Source organism: Anarrhichthys ocellatus, unplaced genomic scaffold (assembly GCF_004355925.1).
Source record: "Anarrhichthys ocellatus isolate YVR2014 unplaced genomic scaffold, GSC_Weel_1.0 scaffold890, whole genome shotgun sequence".
Lineage (NCBI taxonomy): Eukaryota > Metazoa > Chordata > Actinopteri > Perciformes > Anarhichadidae > Anarrhichthys > Anarrhichthys ocellatus.
The window spans coordinates 147-16,501 of NW_022280864.1; the positions used below are offsets into that span (position 1 = coordinate 147).

A 16,355-nucleotide genomic window follows, 5' to 3' on the forward strand; every position below is an offset into this window, starting at 1 on the left:
ATGTAAAAAATGTAAAAAAATGTTTGTATGTAATCTAGTCACTCGAAATATTTGCGTTGCGTTTGGTGTGAACGCAGCATAATAGTGACGAGTAGCTGCCTTTTTCTCTTTTTTGTCTAAGGAAGCCAGCCACCTTCCAGGTTGACAGATCCCTGATGTCATTGATTCATAAATCTGTTTATTGAGTCAGTCTTCATTTGATGGTACACGTCTCTCACCCCCAGACAGAACTCCTTAACAGGGGAGACGACAGTCAGCAGCAAAGGTATTGGCGTGTATCTGAACTATGTCTTACATACATGACGGTACTGTACGAAATTTGGGTTTAGAAGTGTGTTTTAAGAAATTATAATAGAAGTGTTTAATGATTCATAATTAAGAAACCATAATTAGAAGTGTTTTGGAATACATAATTAGAAGATTCATAATTGTAAAAGTGTTTTAGAATTTGTAGTTAGAAGTGATTTGTAGTTAGAAGTGTATCTTAGTAGAATTTGTAGCACCTTTATATTTGCTTGTGAAACTTGTGAAGGTTTTTGCCAAAAGTTGCAAATCCTTATCTTTATATAGAATGTTTATCATAGAAGTGTTAAGCCATAAAAGACAGTCATTGAATGTATTAAACTGTGAAGAATAGCCAAGGGAAAGTCAGACTTCTAGACAGACATTTGCAGGTTGTACCCGCGCGAGGGTTTTCGGAAGCCTGACGCCAGGAGGAGGCAACCGAAATTAGCCAATAGGAATTAAGATGGACAAAAGGGAGGGGATTTCAAACTGTAAGAGGAAGTGCTGGAAAGGAATTCACTCTTTCTTCTCGGCTCTGAGCCTGGAAACATCTGTGTTTCGAGGCTGAGTCGCGAGTGAATAGCTTTTCCGCGCGGATCATATATTATATATTCTGGTAGTAGTGTACTTCATTCTGTAATTGTATTAGCTTCAGTAGGATTAAATACTTTTTAATTGTAAACCAGTTTATGGTAGATTTATTAAGTAGCGACTACTGTAGAACAACAGTGGAGCGTGCTCTCCGGCCTTCTCTCTGTGGGGAAGATTTCAGCCTCCACAAGCTCCGACCAGATACAGACTTTTACAAATGTCAGTTTGTGAAGAAACACCATCGCAGACCGAGTTCAGGAACTAGCAGCAATCTAACAACACAGCTAGCTAAGAGACGAGATACATCATCTATCAATGTTTGTAAGAGGCTCAAGGCAGACCTGACTGTCAGTGAGGAGCTCTTGGATGTAGCTGCCATGCACGGGACGACGGCAGGGCGGGACATTAGTGAGGCAGAGAGGTGACAAAAATAGCTTTGAACAAAGTTAATGTAATAACTTGTGTTTGATATTTGTATTTATTTTCTTTAAAAGTTTGATCTTTGATAGAGTAATGTGGGTTTCTTAACCCTAAATTAAAATGATTTATGCTATAATGACAAATGTGCTTAAATATCATTTTACATTTATATAACTACATGTACAATATTTTTACACTTGAATAAACAATCAAAAGCAGAGACAGTTATTTAACAATATGTTAGGAGTAGTTACAGTTATACAGTCTTACAGTTACAACCGGCCCTTTGAGGGAAACCATGATGCTGATGTGGCCCGGAGTGAAAATGAGTTTGACACCCCTGCTTTACATCCATGACACTTTAACTTGGAATTCATGCAATGGATTTGATGTGAACTATTTCTCTTGTCTCAGGATTCAGGACTTGTCATGTCTCATCATGCCTCCTAAGTTATGTTTTTCTTACCTTATCATTTGTCAGTGTTTATAGTTTTATTTTGTGTTACTTGCCTCTCCTCTCATTTCAGATAACTTCACTTCCTGCCTTTGTGTTCCGCCACTGTGCATGTCTGCCCCACCCCTGATTGACTCCACCTGTTTCTCCTCCTCCCCAGTGTATTTAAACCCTGGGTTACCATGTCACTGTGCCAGTCTGTCAGAGTCCTCTGTGTCAAGGGTTCCAGCGATTCCCCTAGTGTTTATGTTCCTAGTTTTTCTGATCTCTGCCTGTTTTTTGTTAACTATGTTTTTGCCCATAGTTGAATCCCCTTGGACAATATTGTCCAAGGGGATTCACTATTATATTGGTAGAATGCTGTATTGGTATTTTGAAAAATACATTTAAAAAAAGAGTTCTTAATTATCGATACAAAAATGTGCTATTATAATTAGTGCTGGGCAACGATTAAAATATTTAATCGCATGGATTTTTTGCGATTAATCGCATTGTTATGGCAAAGTTCAATAATGAATTCAAAAGTAGTGTATTGCACACTTTTATTTTAAAAGTACTGCTATATGAACAAAAGGGCAATAACATTTGGTTCACAAGATGCAGGTAGTATGTGATAGTGGTAGTATTTATGAATGCGTTAACTTGCCCAGCACTAATTATAATAGTTGGAGTTATGGAGATCCTCAGTCAAATATCATGCACTGATATTTACCTGAGAAGATTTAAGGTAAACTCATTCAAATGACCCATTGACTTTGAGAGGAGGGAACCAGACAATATCAACAAGACAGGGCCACAACATCACAGAATATTGCAGGACCCTAAACTCAACCCTATTTATTAAACCCTAACTACATATTGGCCTGGGGCAATTGCCCACTCTGTCTGGTTGGTAATATCCAGGGCCCTGGAACCCTGGATATTCCAGATGGAACCCTGGATATACCCCTGGATATTCCAGATGAGTTGGCTTATGTGTGCCAACTCATCTATGCTAATTTAATTGTAATTTAGAAATACACACCAATAAATTACAACTGAAATGAAGGGCCTTTAAGTGGGTTCTACTCATAGACTGTGTATATGAAGTGATCGTAATCACCGCAACGTCACCAATTTGTATGTGGACTATGGTTTTGAAGCCTCAAGTTTGGCATTTTAGCCACTACTCTTATTTTTTGTCTTGAAAGACCTTCCTTGGTCTCAAACCAAGGGTCCGGTGATGATGGGTATTGGGAGAGAGAAGCAATGAGGAGCAGGGGAACACTGGAGATAGACAAAAAGCCTGTAGAATAATGCAGCAGACAGAAGACCCTGCACCAGGCCCAGTCAAACACACATGAGCAAACAAAGTTGACTCACTGTCTCATAAACTGAGTTGTCGAACATAGATTCTCCAGTGATGTTTTCATATGGTAAGTTGGACTGCAGTAACTTCTTCTGAACCCTGAGTACAGATAAAGAATACATTCATGACAGAAGGAAAAATATACATTTTATAATCCTATGTAGGATTATCAATCCTGGAATAATGGTAGCAACATTCATGAAGTGAATACGCCTCTTTAATATGGAAGTACAAATCATGGACTATACGTTTTCAAGTATTTTTGCTGTCTCTGCGTCATACAGTATGTTCTGTTTGGGTGACACGCCGCTCTATGTTTCGTCATTGGATACTGAAATCCTTGATCCTAATCCTATGACAGCTATTTTTAAAATACAGTTGACTAAATATAGTTGTATTTTCTTCTCTTTGAGTTAATTTTGTTCAGCTAGAAGCTGTACAATCACTCTTTGTCCAAGAGGTCAGAAACTAATGTTACCAAAAGATCACATTCACCATTCAGGACATTCTATTTACTGAATACCTTTTTCCTTGGAGGGGATGTGGTGTTACATTGCTAAAACTGTGTTGACATACTTCTGCACCTGGTTTAATGAGTCAGTCATTGTCTCAAATCCAGTGCTAATAAGGAGAGGTGTAGGCCATAGGTAATAGCTGTGTTGTGAAGGTGGATGATACAATGAAGGATCAGCGACAATTTAGGGGGGCAAATGACCTCACAACAACAAGTTAATGTAGCCGCGTTGTTTAGTTGTTTTGGCTAACATGTTAGCAAACAGTGGTCTATTTACTGTGGTGCACTCATGTAGCATCATTAGCATTAATCTGTTGTTGTGCTTTTTCACACTGTAATACTCACTCTCCTTTAGCTCTGGTTTGGTCGCCACCAACTCGTGAGAAAAATATCTGGCTCTTTATCAGCTAAATGTTCCACTATGTTCACCAGCCGATCGCTAACTTAGATAGCATACAGGGATACAATGAGAGTGCAGTACTAGCAATTATGTCATACCTCTTAGCAATATTCACATTTATATGTATCTCATATTTATTCGATTGTTGGTATTATTGGCCTATGTCCTCTTGTATGTTGTGTCTGTGTTCTTGCCCTCTACTGTAAACAAAATATCCCCTCCAGGGACAATAAATATGAACTGAACTGAACATAAAAACAGTTTTCTTTCTATTTTTGTCTGTTATGTTAACTTTTTTCTAATTATTGGACAGTTGTTTGTGTTTTCACTGTCCAATTTTAGTTTCTTATCTCACAAGCCCAATCCTTTTCTATCCATGAATGTATTATGTCTTTAAATGTTTTGTTACTTGTGCATTTAAAGAATAAGCAACTAACTAATTCACTTTGGAAACAGTGCACCTAATTGATGTGTAATACAAAGGGAACTATACAATTGACAACTGATACAATCATGCTTTGTTGTGTTACATCAGTGAGTAGCTGAGGCCACATTTATAAACATGTCAACATTTTTTCCCTTCTTCACTGATCATTTCAACCTACTTTGAGAAGTAGAGGTAGATTCCAATGATGAGGATGAGGAGGAGGATGATGGGGATGAAGACAGCAAATGCTACTTGGGCCACCTCCATTCTTAGGTCTGCAGTAGACACTATTGGAGAAAGAAAGGGACATTTTACTCACTGACAGGTAAAATGGTTTCCATTCATTTTGTTTGGAACAAACTCTTCTGCTGTATTTGTATGTCATGTTTGTATGTCGGAACGCTCAGCAGAAGTTAATTCATTAGCAAATTAAATCAAGGTTGTTTGTTATACTTGGTGAAAACTTGAAATATTGTTAGCACAAATATCTGTTAGGATGGTCTATGCTCATGAAAACTTAAGTAAAATTAACTTCTTGGCATAACTTACCATCGAATCTGTGCTCATCATACTCCGCCGGATGTGCTGAGAGGTATTCAGCAGCAATGTAAAACAAGGGGGAAAAAAAGGGCTTAATAAATTACAAAATCATAAAAAAATAAATAGTGATCAGCTCAACTCATTCTGGCTGACCTTTTTCTTCACAAAAGAAATTTCAACAAACGTCTTCTCCTTGGGTTGTTGACATAATGAACCAAAATATGCAACTCTAATTAAGAGTTAAAGGTTTCTTCAGTAAACTTAGTGAATATGGTGTTGTATTTGTACCTCATTCCTATGCGCACAATGGGACATTTTGAGCACATGGAAAGAATTTTAGTAAACATACAAAATATATTGTGTAATAAAATTATTGTCATGCAAATACTTATTTAATTTAAACAAACAAAAAAGTGATTTCTTTTTATAAACTCATGATTCATGCATGTGCTACTCTACTATAAATGTAGATTGATTAGTACTTTGTGCAGTTAACCCTAGAACACTATAGTGACAATAGTAACACCATCACTAACATCGGGTATATTTTACCTGATATAATATACCCGATAAAAAAATACTTCTCATCAAAATATATTAAAATTAAAGTACAACTACACATGGCCAATTGAAGAACTCTTCTTTTATTTTCCTCTATAAGTCTCATAAAACGAAAAAAAGGTATCATGGGGGGACCCTATAAAAATGCTCTGAAATTAGTGAAAAATTAGGGCATCGTTAACGAAAACTTCATAAAAAAAAAAAAAATGGAGCTGGGGACTTGTTCTTCGGTCCACCCATTTTTTGGACATGTGAGCCTTGTCCGGTGAAGGCACAGTCTTAATATAATATATAATATAATATAATATAATATCCATATAATATGTACCTGAAAAATTATTTACTTTCTATCACTAACGTCGGAGGAAAATCACCCGAACACCTGCCTGTTGAAAAAAACAGGGATGGGAGCAGGGAAACGCACCTACCTTCGATGACGTCAGTAAGCAGCCTGAAGCTACCCAAAGACCCACGCAACTCAGACAGCAGCAACACAATGCAAATCACGTGAAAACAGTCGCATGGGTGAAAATCACCCGACAATAGTGGTCTAGGGTATCCCACAAAATAGATTTGTATGTAATCCACATAATCATGAACCAGACTGCAAAAGCCCACATAAGGCCAGGGGTCAGGGTGGTGGATGTGTCAAACAAAAAACGGTCTTTAAAGGAAACGCATGAAAAAATAGTTAAGATTTAGTTATACAGCTAATGTTAGCTGACTATCAACCACCTTATAGTGTGGTTTAGATTTAACACACAAAATCAAATTTTTGATTTTGATGTATAAATTTACAGGAATAGTTAAAACATTAATTTTATTAAAGTGCAAAACAGAAAACATAATGGCAATTCAGAGCAATTAAAAAAGCACTGAAGGCATCATAGATAAACTCTACATAAGGCAGTCCTGGGAAAAGGAAATGAACACAGTAATATCAGAGGAAACGGGGCTTCATGAATGGGAAAGTCATTCATCCATCCATTTTCCTCGCGGTGGCAGTAGGCCAAGCAGGCTGACCCAGACTTCCCTCTCCCCCGCAACATTTTCCAGCTCATACTGGGGGATCCCGAGGCATTCCCAGGCCAGCTGGGAGATATAATCCCTCCAGCTTGTTCTGGGTCTTCCCCGGGGTCTCCTCCCAGTTAGATGTGCCTGGAAAACCTCCAGTGGGAGGCGTCCAGGAGGCATCCTAATTAGATGCCCGAACCACCTCAGCTGACTCCTTTCGACGTGAAGGAGTAGCGGCTCAACTCCAAGTTCCCTCCTGATGACCGAGCTCCTTACCCTATCTCTAAGGCTGAGCCCGGCCACCCTACGGAGGAAACTCATTTCGGCCGCTTGTAGCCGCGACCTTATCCTTTCGGTCACGACCCAGAGTTCGTGACCATAGGTGAGGGTCGGAACGTAGACCGACCAGTAAATTGAGAGCTTCACCAAGACGGTCCGGTGCAGCGCCTGCTTTACTACTGCAGTCACACCGATCCGCCTGTCGATCTCCCACTCCGTCTTACCCTCACTCGTGAACAAGACCCAGATACTTGAACTCCTTCGCTTGCGGTAGGCACTCCGTCCCCACCTGGAGGGAGCAATCCACCGGTTTCCGGCAGAGCACCATGGCCTCAGATTTGGAGGCGTTAACTCTCATCCCCGCCGCTTCACACTCGGCTGCAAACCGCACCAGTGAATGCTGGAGGTCATGTTCCGAGGAGGCTAACAGGACCACATCATCTGCAAACAGCAGAGAGGTGATCCCGAGACCCCCAAACCTGACGTTCTCAACCCCCGGCTGTGCCTAGATATCCTGTCCGTGAAAGTCACGAACAGGACTGGTGACAAAGGGCAGCCCTGGCGGAGGCCAACACCCACCCGGAACATGTCTGACTTATTGCCGAGAATGCGGACACAGCTCCTACTGCAGTCGTACAGAGACCGGATCGCCCGTTGTAACAAGTCCGGCACCCCATACTCCCGCAGCACCCCCCACAAGAACCCCCGAGGGACCCGGTCGAAAGCCTTCTCCAAGTCCACAAAGCACATGTAGACTGGTTGGGCAAACTCCCAGAACCCCTCCAGTAGTCTTGTGAACTATTTATTCACCATTTTTTATCTGGCAGAATGTAGCAAGCCACCTATCAAGATAGCTAAGTTGCAAGCTAATATATAACAGATGCAAATTCATAAAACTAGGTATGGAATCAAAATTGTAAAAAATAATTACATGTGGGGGGTGTGCCTTACCTCTCCCGGTGCATACTTTCCATAGTAACTAATGAATTGGAGGCAAAACAGTCAAACATAAACTATCTACTCTAATATTAAAATCTGCTGAAATTTTGGCACACTGTAACTTGTTAAGACAACAAAATTCAGAAAATAATAAAAACACTCTTCCTCTTGGGCCTCTGACTGTGACTGATGTGTTCATCCTGCTTTTTTGAAACATGCTCTGTCTACTTGGTTTAGCTTAGTTTCTTGATTTTTTAAACTGTCTTTTGACTGTTCCAATGCCTACACCAGAATGTAATGTATGATGGAATTTTTGAGTCAGTGTGTGAACAAGTGCACAAGATAATGGCTAGTTCCTGCCAAAGGTTATGACTAATGCCATATATGAAGCTATATAATACACACACACATATATATATATATACTATAAGTCAGTGGTGGGCCGTCAGGGCCAGCAAAGCCTTCTCTGCTGGCCTAAACATAATCACAAAGTTATAGCTATTTTATAATTTAATACTTTTTCATAAATACACTACATGTATTATAATAATTTTTCCCATTAGCTTATTTTCTCATTGCACAGCTACTGTCTTCCTCAGTTGCTCTGCTTCCAGTGCAGCTTGTTTTAAGTAGAGCTTTTATCCAATCAGATTTCACCTCTGTGTCTCTAGGTAAGAAGAGAGGCCCAAGGCCTGCTGGATAGCCTTTGCAGATTAAAGTAAATGGGGACGATATTGTTGATTGTCATAGTGTTCAATAAATCAGATTTTTAGTTTGAAATGTTGGGCGTATTCTTTGACATGTCAGAGCTGTCTAGGTAGCCTACAACTACGTCAGCATTAACATGTCGTGCAGCTCAGCATTAACGTGCGCCGTGATTGATCAGTGGGCTAGCGTGACTGTTGTGATGCTGAAGCAGCTAGCAGGAGTTAATATTGGTAGTACGGGTTCAAGTTGAAAGATATGTAAGTTATGACATTTTTAGCATTTTGCTTGGTGTAGATTCTTTTTTTTTTACCTAGCTTTGTTTTTTAACACTCACTGGCTGAAGGAGGAGAAACGGATTTGGTGGTGAAGTTACTGACAACGAAAAGCTGGACATCGTATCAAAGGGTTGGCTAATCCCACATCTAGCAGCCCTGACCCAGCATGGAAAGGGATTTGTACCAACGGTATTTCTGGCTGACAGCGTTGGAGAAGCGTTGCACATTTTATGGCTGGGAATGCGTTTTATTTGCAACTGAGCGTCTTGGTGTTTGGAGCTGTTTGGAGGCAGTTATGGTTCCTTTGATCGCTCTAACGTTACTTGTTAGAGCGTTACTGTTAACGTTGCTGCCTAAGCAAGGCAGCAACAAGGCACTATAACACGGCAGGACACTTACAAGCTACGGTGCTTTTGAAAACTTTTGGAGAGTGGATCTACAACTCAATGAACACGTTCGCAGGAGGACCTCTGGCCGCACCGATGTTCTGTACAACCGCGTTATTAAACTCTTTATTAACAAAGAAAGGAGGATGGACTTTGTGTTTAAGTGAACAGCAGCTTTGGTAAGTGAAGTGCCTTTGTGTTTTTACATCTGCAGTAGCGTTACTACTGTGTTCATTTGTCTATCGTGTCGTTTTTATGATATGGTTAATATTGTTCCCTCTGATGTGAATAATATTTGAATGGCCCGTGTTCTTCAGTGTGTGGCGGAATCCGTGTTTTAGCACCACAGTTTTGCTGGATTGATTTGTCATGCTTTGTTGTTATATAAATATATGTTACTGGTTCTTGTGAGTTTGTTCTTGTCATTGTGTTAATTACATTGATTTTGACTATATGCATTGTCCGTTATCCATTATCATGCGCGGGGTTAGGGTCGGATATTTGATTCTCTGTTTGGGGTTTTGTTTTCTTTTACAAAGCAATAATTATGGTCTGGAGAAATGGGGATTGTGTGGCGATTGCTTTAGCCCTGTTTGAATCAGTAGGGAACAGCTAAACGCTGCGGGGAGAGTTTGTAGCTTGTGTGCTGCTGGGGTCGTGTATTGTTACACCCCTAGAAACAAATAGCCGTAGCTGTGGCGTCATAATGAGGTTATTAGGAGGAGGTTCAACTATAGTAGGACAGCACTGAAGGCCCAGGTATAAAATGCACGGCCCGCCACTGGTATAAGTATAAGGAAGCGAGGAGAACCCTTGATAAATAAATGAAATTAAATAAATGGGCTGTTGTAAAAAGTTGACACCATGACGTGCACTGCTGTGCATCAACATTCTGAGTGCAATTGGCAGGGCGAGGGGACAGCTGAGGACAAAGACACTACCAACGCATATAAAGGTGAAATGTTCATTCTGAACACATTCAGTCCAGACCAAAGCAGCCAACCAGCCAAGAGCCACAGAACCGCCTCGCAGGTTAATCTGATCATACATTTAACAGCTCACACCGGTAATCTGCTCAAATTCAAAATAATGCTGTAACAGACTAGACATGCGTTTCATTTTCATTTTCTAATTATACTGAAATGAATGAGTGAATCAATACAACCATATTAATGAATGAAGTTTTCACTTCAAAAGTGAAAAACAAAATGTATTTTAGTTTGCATGAGCACTATTGTTGCAAAGAAAGGCCATAAGGATTTGAATTTTAGGTAAATATTTATAAATGCTGAAATGGAGTTGATATGTTATGGAGGGGTTTAAGGGGCCTGAACCATCATTAACCACCTATCTGTATTATTAAGGTTTCAGGTTACCTCCTTTTAAGCCAAAAATGGTTGTATAGGATTTCATAGATTGTCATATTTTCAATGGACTTAAATTAGATCAGGTAGTTTAAGAAGCTTTAGTGAAGACACTTTGACATTATATACAACTGAAGTTGACCTGACAACTGCAGACATTAGACTGCAGTTCCTTACCTTTGCAGACAGGTGGCAGCCCACTCCACTGGGATGGGTGTCCAGGGACACAGTGGAGAAAAGGCTCACCCAGCAGCAGGTGGCCGGTCAGACAGGAGTAGTGGAGAGTCTCTCCAGCCTGGAAGTGGAGCTTGTTGGAGCTGGGGATCCCATAGGTCGGTGTTCCTGGGTGACCGCAGGGCTCGAACATCTCAGCTTGAGTTAAAGGGGAGAAACACTTCAGATTGACCGTGTAGGAAATGTGCATTGGAACCAGAAATGATAATCACTATTGATATTTCTAAACAATAATCAGTGGGGCCAGTGGAGGATGGCCTGACTGTCTACACTGCCATCAATTTAGGTAGGAAAAAATCATGGTCTGCAGAGAATGACTTTCTTTAATAGCATCTCTAGCAAGCTAATAAATGGCACTTCTGTACAAGAACTGTCAAAGTCCAACAGGCAGACTGCCATGGAATCTGCTGAGGACGTTAGCACTCTCCAGAGGATGACTATGCGCTCAAATACGGGTCAAGAAAATGTTGATCTTGTGAAATTATATTCAGTAATCATTTCAAACACTAAGGTTGTATATCTTTGCTTGAAAACACTTATCCAAATTTCCACTCCAAATTTATTGTAGAAAATGTGACTGGAAAAAAATCTAAATATTTCAATGAAACGTGCACAAATTATATTTGTGGGAGGTTACACAAAGACTGAAAAAAGAAGGAATTGCTAAAACTCCCCTCTTAGTTAAACTAGTTATATTGATATCAAGGGCAGAAACTGTACTGATTGTATGTGTGCCGACTTACACACCTTCTCACCTCAAGCTCTGTGATTGTCTCTTAAAAAAAGTTACAAAAAATCAGGGTCATAGCATCTGCCATCTGAAAGGGGTTTCAAGTGCTGTTAGACAATCTGACAAGAACACTGAGACCTTTCAAACTGTCGGTTCTGACCTGAATAAACTAAGAATGACTTGGCTGATTTGCAGGTCAAAATACTTCTAAACATGAAATTGACTAAATAGTATGAATTAGCTTCGGTCTGTAGAAGGTCCTGACTGTACGTTGAAATGATGATGTTGAAACAACTTCATTCTTTGACTGAGATGTCAGTTGTAACCCAAGACACTTAGAAGTCAAAACATTGCAAAAACTGCAACAGTGATTAGCATGGAAGAAAATGACACACTGTCACGTGTACTTGAGTCTCAAAGTAGGTAAGTTGAAGGAAAATTGCATTAGGAATGAAAATATGTGTGAGACACAGTTCCACGGTCACATTATGACACATCCTTCTCTGCAGTTGTTTGATCCTGAATAATTTTTGGCAGTACAATTTTGCACTTTTTTGACATAATTGTCTTTTGTTCATGATCTCCATCTCATGCATAACAATGGACTGGCTTATCTTCTCCAAAGTAATTTCCGTTGTCCGGTTAAATTAATTATTAGTCAGTGCCATCAAACCATATGTCTCAACCTAGAAAGTAGGTGAGGCAGAGTATGAGACATTCATGCAATGAGGTTAATGCCTTCAAGGCTGTTGAAGATGAAGAGGAAGTTATATTTTAATCAGGCTGACGCACTTTTAGCTTGCCAGCTGAATCAGAAACAAAGGAGTAGCAGGAAGTCAAGGAACTAAGGTCAGCTGGTGTATGTTAAATTCACAAAAAGACAGAAAACATATCCACCACAATCATTAATTAAGATAAAGTAATTACAGAAGCCTTACTTGATACATAAGAAATATGTCTAGTAATATTAAAAAACTTTTTGTCTTGCATGAAAACATTGAGCATATTTTTAATAGCTCATATTTTGTGCTAATCATCAATATTTTTAAACTTCAGTTTTATTGCTTCATTCTTTTCAGTTTTAAGGCTAACAGATTCAGGCCATCATGGGACACGAAAATGAATTAAAAACCAGGCTAATTAACTTCTCTTGATGATAGAAGCTCTTTAAGGAGGTAAAACTATGTGATAAAAGGAGGTTAAGTTGTTAAGTATACCAACAATTTACAAACATGGCGATTTTCTTCCACGACTGGAAGGTTCCTCCATCGTTGGGGCTTGAGCTCCAAACATTTTGACCGCAAATATGATTTTGAATGTATGCCTATGGGAAGAATTTAATTTCTTTTATTTATTTCTTTTTATTAAATTTATTATACTTAAAGGGGAAAGTTGTCACTGCATTTGACCCATCCCTGTATATAGGAATGGGTGATCTGCCAATGACAGGCGCCCGGGGAGCTGTTAGGGTTTCAGTGTCTTACTCAGGGACACATGACACGTCCTAGTCAAGGATCGAACCGTTGACCTTGCGGTTACCAGACAACCCTCTTAACCCAGTGAGTCGCCCAATGTGTGATGGTCTTTGTAACATAACAGCCTCTAAACTAATCCAGAAAAAACAATTTAATCAAAAGATGGAAGAGTAAGAAGTTAGCCTATAGCAGGGGTGGGCAATTATTTTTCCCAAGGGGCCACATGAGAAACACTGAGGGACTGTTGTTGAGGGCCAGACCAATAGACTGAACTCATACCTGCTCACTGTTATTCTACCTCTTTATAAAAAGCAGTAAATTGTATGTTTACTTAAGAAAATATATTTAGTTATATACTTAAGTACAAATTCAAGGTACTTTACTTGAGTGTTTCTATTTTATTCAACTTTGTACTTCCACTCCACTACATCTCAGAGAGAAATATTGCACTTTTTACTCCACTACTTTTGTCTGGCAGCTTTAGTTACTTTACACATTACAATTTTTCAAACCTTTCCTACCTACCCAAACTGAACAACAGTGTATAAAGGAGTTAAAGAATGATCCAAAAAATATACATTATGTAATATCAATATATAATAGTAAAACACTGACAGGGATCATGTTTCAGCAAAATTAGTACTTTTATTACTATTGTTTGTAGTCCAATGTCCTCGTTTTCTGTTTTTCAGTTCAGTGCGAGAAATCTAGTCTGTGTTGGTCTTGAACGAGTGCACTGAAGTCAAGTTGAATGTGTGAGGTGAACTGTGAAGGACAGCTGACAGGTGATCGTCAGTGAGAGAGGATCTGGATTTGTTAAACTTCATTACGGAGAATGTTTGTTCACATATGTAGGTCGATCCAAAGAGAACCAACATCTTCTGAGCATGTTGCTTTTGCAGCTTAGCTAGCAAAGCCTCAGATGTCCGTGCCCACTCTGCATCGCCAACACGTTGCAGTGACGCTGCTGCTCGCACACATGCACGAATGTTCTAACGTACGTACATTGAGAAAAAAACCCAGCAACAATAAATAGCAATGCAGCTGTATTCCGTGCATGATGTACACTTATTTACGTTTTATTCCTAATTTCACATTGACATCCCGCAGGCCGGTCGGTGACAGCCAAAGGGCCGGGTATGGCCCGGGGGCCGTATAATGCCCAGGTCTGATCTAACTTTTCAACAATGGTTGAAAACAATTGCTCGTTGATTGATAATATGAAGTACATTTCTCTTCATCATGATTGTCATAATCATCTGACCCCACAGCATTCTTTTATTTTCCTTTAGCAGGGTATTTTTCTCGTAAATAAATACAATTTCCATAATGAAGTTCTCTGTTTCTACCCCATACAAAAACTAATTACTAACAACTAAAACTATTTTTAGAACACATCAGAGTTCATAATTAGTCTAGAAAGTAAACAAAGTCGACATTTCACTTTTTTAATGATTAAGACATGTAGTTTGAATGTAAATAAAGTGCCATAGTGCATAAAAAACAGCTTGATTATAAAAAGTCAATTCCCAGAGGAAGTACAAATTCTGGCCCTATTTCTGGCTGTAAAAACAGCTTTTAACCTTTAGTTTCTCTATCATGTGCACACAACATATTATCTTGTAGCAGTCAGATGTGCAATACTTTCACACCTGCACACAGCTGGCCAATCACTTCATAAAGTGAGCAGCATAGACCAGACAAGCACCGGCTGTCTAAATGAAATAGAATTTGTGTCTCATCATTTGAAATCAGTTTCTGGTCTAACCACGTATGCCCTGAGAAACACTAACTCGTACGTACGCAGGCATCTTGGCAGCTTCTGGTTCCACTTGGGGCCCATGGACCCTCGGTTGAAGCAGGTGAGCAGGCTGTTTCCAGACAGAGAGAAGCCCTTGTTACAGATGTACTGGATGGTTGAAGCCACGGTGAAATGGGGACCTGACAGCACCCGCCTGCTGTTCTCCACCTTTCCAGGGTCAGCGCAAGACAACACTGGATGGACAGATAGGGAAAGAGGGTTGGTTATTGTCAACCAACAGTTTCTGTCTTTCTTTGTCTCCCCTCGACAGAGAGATGTTACTTTAACTAAACATCAGCAAACTGTACACTTTACACTCATGTTTACCAATGCAGCAGGTCTGTAACACTGTTACTAGTGATAAAGGATTACAGAGGTAAAGATGTACAATGTATGAGCAAACAGGTTGAGCATTATTAAGGTGTACAAGACAGAATCAACTGAGAATACGTTATAATAAAACATAAAGGGCTTGTTCACAGCCAGCATCATCATGTGTCTCCACATGCGTCTCTAGTGACCACTTGTGATCAGATTTCACTTCCCCTCTCTATATGCAAATAAGCATGTACATAATTTACATTTGCACCGACCATGCATTGTTGTTTCTAGCGGCGGGAAACAGCAATACACTTCCTGTGCCTAGTCTGCTGGACATTAAAAGAAGAAATATGAATTGCCTAAGATGTTTAACGCACTCGTAATATATCTCTAAGCGATTTTCCACATTCTCATGGCGTCATGGACAAAGTTATTCTGTTGAGTTGCCTCTTAGCAAATGGCTCTGAGTGAATTTAAGTTCCCTCTGGTAAGCAGTGATGCAGTGTCTATGTCTGTTTATTATGAAGGATGAGAACAGAAAGAGTGTAGCTGTAATAATGTATGTTGCTGTTGACGATGTTGGAGAAATAAAGAGTTTGCTGTCTTCATTCAGACTACAGCGCCTCTGTTTATTTATTTTATTACCTTTATAAGTATATGCACAAACTCCTAACCCTCAGCTACAACAGTGTACGCTGTTTGAGAAACAACTGGAGATCAGAAAAAGGAGGAACAAAAGGAGAGAGCCGAAGCTTTGGTGACGGATTTGGGGAGGCATCAGGACTTTAAAGCATTTACACTATAAAAGATATGTGGAAAAATCTGTCCCAGACCACCTGAGCAAGTGGTCCAGGTGATCAGATCACAATGTGCTTACACTTGTATTTATCACTGTCCACTTGTGATCCCATCGCCCAAGACGCCAGGGCCATAATGAAACATTTGCAGTAAGTGAATACATTAAAACAATAAACTATACTATATTTGCAATACTTACATAACAATCATTGGTAAGTAGACATATTTTTGCTTTGACAACAGCTCTAGGCATTATGAGCTAATCCCCGTTTGTGTGCCATAATTATGGGCATCATTATTGTGGAGGGGGTAATTCCAGGTGACTACCTCATGAGGATGAGATGAGTGCAAAGCTGTCATCAAAGTAAAAAGCCTTTCGCTGTTGAATTTAAGGGGTAATTGGGAAGATCTTCACACTTACTTTTTATCTTAAAAGAGCTATTTACATTTACTACAACACATATAAACTTTACATTCCTACTCGTTTTTTT

General features: G+C 39.6%; 1 protein-coding gene across 2 annotated transcripts; it reads right to left on the minus strand.

Moving 5' to 3' along the window:
- Window positions 1–2,271: 2,271 nt before the first annotated feature.
- On the minus strand, window positions 2,272–16,333 carry LOC116377092 (seizure protein 6 homolog). 2 transcript variants are annotated; one of them, XM_031838639.1, is made up of 5 exons: window positions 14,748–16,333; window positions 10,683–10,877; window positions 4,989–5,024; window positions 4,618–4,726; window positions 2,272–3,197 (listed from the first exon to the last, which is right to left on the minus strand). In XM_031838639.1, exons 1-5 carry the CDS (start codon window positions 14,785–14,787, stop codon window positions 3,080–3,082), a joined length of 498 nt encoding a protein of 165 aa, XP_031694499.1. In that variant the 5' UTR covers window positions 14,788–16,333; the 3' UTR covers window positions 2,272–3,079. The 2 variants fall into 2 exon arrangements, with proteins under 2 accessions (XP_031694499.1, XP_031694498.1); XM_031838638.1 differs by lacking the exon at window positions 14,748–16,333 and having other exon boundaries at window positions 10,683–13,313.
- Window positions 16,334–16,355: the final 22 nt, after the last annotated feature.